This window comes from Sphaeroforma arctica (assembly GCF_001186125.1).
Source record: "Sphaeroforma arctica JP610 unplaced genomic scaffold supercont1.348, whole genome shotgun sequence".
Classification (NCBI taxonomy): Eukaryota; class Ichthyosporea; order Ichthyophonida; genus Sphaeroforma; species Sphaeroforma arctica.
In genome coordinates, this window is record NW_014040210.1 from 71,862 (window position 1) to 76,324 (window position 4,463).

Sequence of the window (4,463 nt, forward strand, 5' to 3'; positions counted from 1 at the left end):
AATATGTATATACATTGCGCCCACTCATGCACAAACATACAGCACACTGATGCACAGGCACACATTTGTACGCATGCCCCTTACTCAACGCATATCTACGCACATGCCTGCCATTCTTCATCTGCCCGTGTGCAAATAAGAAGTGATTTCACACCCACCGGGGCAGAGACAGGTGATCACTACATGAACACACATGGATGTCTCACGTCTAATATACATGCACGTACACAAGTACACATAAAGCCCTCCACACACACACACAAGTACACATAAAGTAGTCCACACACACACGTACACATACCCTCTGCACACACGCCTACATACACATCCACGCACATACATGGCACTTGCGCGTTGCTTCTCCTTCTTCTCTTGCAACTGTACTTTCTTTTGCTTTCCGCTGAACGGCTTCTTTCGGGCCATCTTACTCAGTGCCTGTGTATATGCAAACCCAGTCGATTGGTAGCCGTTTATAACGGGTGACCATCGCAATACATAGGAGTCATGGTATGTACAGTACAGTAGAGATTACAGTCAACCGACGGCTGCGAGGCGTGTGGGCTATGGGTAGTCTATATCATACTTCACATCTACAGATCGTCATTGATGGTACGCGCTGAAGTCTTCAGCTTAAGAAGTAACTCTTAAGTCTATTCGATATTGTGATGGCCACCTTTGTACACCAAACATTTTTTTTTGGGCTTTGGTGGGCCCGGACTCGGGCAATAAAATGACTAGCTAACCCTGGTTAATATGATATATTATTTGATATTGATAGTGTATGGGCACGGTTGCCTGTCAAGCGTCGCTGGGCTGATTGAATGTTTGCTAACGCTTTTTGAGGCGTGTTTTAGCGTGTGTTTGCGAACATGACTTATCCAAACAGATCACCTGATCTAAATGTTGGTCGCGTACCTGAGAAAAGGTCAACAACACTGTACACACATTAATCTACACGCTGAACTCGCACGTGTACATACGTCTAAGTCCCTATAAGCGTGTAGGAATTTAATCTGTCACACTAGAGGTCATTTAAAACTCCTCAGAATACAAGCCAACGGTACCCGTAGAGCGACGTGACTGTATATAGCAGCACCACACCGTGCCTTTTAAACAGCGCAAAGTGGCACCTTGCACATACGCGCATAGCGCAGACTGAATGCGCGCGATATGATGCATTGGCAGACGAACACTGATGTATAATCCCAATCACACTACTAAGAAACTTCTGAGAAGACGGATGGATGCATATCTCGATAAGTTATGTGTATACCGTGGCCTTCTATTCTTCTCATGCATATGGATACCAATAGACCGCCAGTGATCCGAAGTCAGTGGTAAACAAGAGGATAATCCACGCGATTAAGAATCACGATGTACACTCGAGAGAAGAACTAGATGCCCATCAAGTGAATTGACCATGCTATATCAAGAAATGTATAATATCATAAACAGCATGAGTGTAGTTGTGGGCCCGTCTTAGATTGCAGCAGTCCGGGTAAAAGACATTCGAACGTGGCGTTAAAAATAGGGTCACTCGACTGATATTGTGAGCGTTCGAACCAACACGACGACTTAATTCTTAACATACCTACAACTATACAATCTGATCGGAGAATGGATTTAACAAGAAGGGTAGACGTATAAGTATTAGCAAGATACTACAACTGCATACATTGCTTTGGATAACTATGTGATACATTAGCCATTATATTTAAATAGTTGTGCGCAGATGTACAAAATTGTGATAATTGCAATTCAAAACACCATCTGTGGCATTTTACCTTTATCATAAAAGTGCGCACGGCACCGACTCCGCGCGTAGAGCTTCTCCACCAATTGACTGTTGTTTCCTAATTATCAGTGATAGTCCACATGGCAAATGTTGCTTCAAAGTAGGAACTACATAGGAAGTCGGTGTCCAGACATGTACGGTTACGAGTAAACCTTACAGTCTTGCACTATTAACAACGCTGGCGCACGAGTTTGCATCTATATATCGATGAGGTGAATTATTTCATTTGCACATGGGCATAGAAGTTCGCACATTTATGTCAATAAGAATACCCATTTCGTTTGAATTTGTTTATTTGTTGTTATAGCACCTGTCGATAAGTTGGCTACACATAACTGGGAAGTCTTACAAAAGCATCTACCATTCCCAAAGAGACCCAGGTAATCATAGTAGAATCAGAACGAGCTGTATGTACATTACTAACTGTGCCATTGCAGTCCATCATCGTTCACCACTGGACGTAAACACTCACACGCAGTCATGACAAATCTATAGTTGAAATTAAGCTGATATACATTCTACAATATTAGTTTTTTGTAGGGTCTTATAATATATATGGCCACAAGCATAAGCAGGCACGGTCCGAGCTGCATACGTACGTTCGATGAATTTATTTCTATCTCAAACGGAAGAGAACAATACCAACCCCAGTATAAATATACTTTGTGATGGCATGAGAATGTTGTTTTATCATACACCGTAGACCAAGGTAATTATAGTGTTGTGCTTATGCCTGCTGATGTTTCATTTATTTCCTTACTACTCTAATGACATGCAGATTGTATAAAAAAAACATGCAAATACTGCTATGTACGAGATAGTGTAAATTAATTGAAGAATATGTTTAGTTGATTTCTATAGAAAAGCCACAGATCGTCACTATGGTATACAGCCAAGAAAGCGTACTTCTCCTACTCCAAATTTCTTCCATTCACTCTACCTGTTCTACATCTCCGACTGTGTTCATCTTTTATATTAAAACTATAAAGAATGTCGAGATGTGATGATATAGATACAAGGCATGATCTTTTTGTATAGATAAGAACATACGCTGATTGTTTCAAAAAACCGAAAGCAATTCTCGTCTTTCGCTCGTCATAGATAAGAATAGTTTTGTCACTTACACTTTAACACCCTCTACGTTAATTAAAACTCGTACCCAATGCGGAGTGGCTGTACACTAATGCAATTTACAAAAAATGGAAGTATACTGCCGGTGCCGAATTGAAAGTTGATATGGATGAAGGTAACTATAGTCGCACATTTTCTTCCGTTTGAATACTTTCAATGTATCTGAGGAAATACCACAAGCCGGGAATAGTTGGAATATTAGTATTTTCGGCTTCGACTATGCAAGCGACCCTACAGCCCTACTATGAAAGATCTAGCTGCGTTCCATATACCCGAAGTCTTCATTGATTTGAATTTTGAGTAGGTAGCGTGCTCCCGTTAAACGAATAATGTGCGATGTACACGGATACTACATAGAAATGGGCATTGTATTTGTCGGGATCGCTGTGCACTTTACATGCGCTGGAATCAAGATGATAAACAATAATGAAATGAATGTAGCCATCGTGATGTTCCACTTGTGCTGTCAGAATAGGTAAACGGTCCCTTTTGAAGCTATATGTTGTGCTTTACAACGTACAAGCGCGTCACAATGTGCATGGAATAGACGTCAGCTGATTGTCTCTCTTTCGAATATGCTGTCAGTGCGGCGTGTATTATTTTGCATTTTAATATGCGACAATACATACTTCCGTCATACGTACTGAATTCCTTTTTCTTGTGCAACAAATACAAAATGTACATGTTTATGTACATAATACACAGCTATTGGATGGAATCAAACTTAAAACCCTACAATCTGCAATGAACCCTAAACCCTACAACCCGGAATTAGATTGGCTTAAAACCCTACAATCGTATCGCAACTGATGTTTAAACCAATCGAAACGTAACTTTACACACGATAGTCTATCCGTTTTATAAAATTTATAATAAAATAACTTACACCGTTCAACAATATCAGCCAAGAGACCTTGTTTTTTAGGTCTCTTGATATCAGCGTTGTCATCAGTCGTCAGTATTTACATAAAAATAGTATTTAAAAACTGTCACCGAACCTACACATCGCTTACAATAACCTATTCGTTACTGTATAGCTACATAGCTACACCCGCATTGTGTGCACATATAATCCGTGGTACGACATACACAAAGGGTTATACCACGAACATACCCCCGCCTCTTGCCCCTGGATACTATACAGTTCATTCCATCTTATCGCATTCGCGGCCCAACATTCGCTTCCCTGTGAGATGGTGAACCATAGCGGCACTGTATAAGAAGATTGAACGATGGCAGGACCACGCAAAGATCTGAGAAGGGGCTCATCTGCTGATATAGGTGGGTGAGATGTATATAATTAGGTCTGGATAAAGTCTTATAATAAACAACCGATATATCTCTGTGTTTCAAATAAAGTGTACAGTACGTGCATGTTGCAGTCCTGACACGTTTGTATATCTCACTACGCAAAGGGATATGCAGGCTTAGTCGAGAACACATAAACGTCTGCTGACTACTCTTGCACCTACCGCGCTTTTGTAATACAAAGGCTTGTCATCGTCATTTCGTCTTTAGTTCTATGATCATTTGCTGA

The 4,463-nt window shown here is 40.8% G+C and overlaps 1 protein-coding gene across 1 annotated transcript in view; it reads right to left on the bottom strand.

The window, feature by feature from the left end:
• SARC_05453 (hypothetical protein) overlaps window positions 1-1,680 on the bottom strand; it is a gene marked incomplete at its 3' end in the record, with an annotated part of 11,496 nt that extends 9,816 nt beyond the window's left edge. Inside the window, exons 1-2 of the mRNA XM_014300690.1 lie at window positions 1,592-1,680; window positions 341-435 (exon numbers count right to left, since the gene is read on the bottom strand). Coding sequence (XP_014156165.1) covers window positions 341-423 — 83 coding nt within the window. The 5' untranslated portion in view covers window positions 424-435; window positions 1,592-1,680. The remainder of the gene's footprint in view (window positions 1-340; window positions 436-1,591) is intronic.
• Window positions 1,681-4,463: the final 2,783 nt, after the last annotated feature.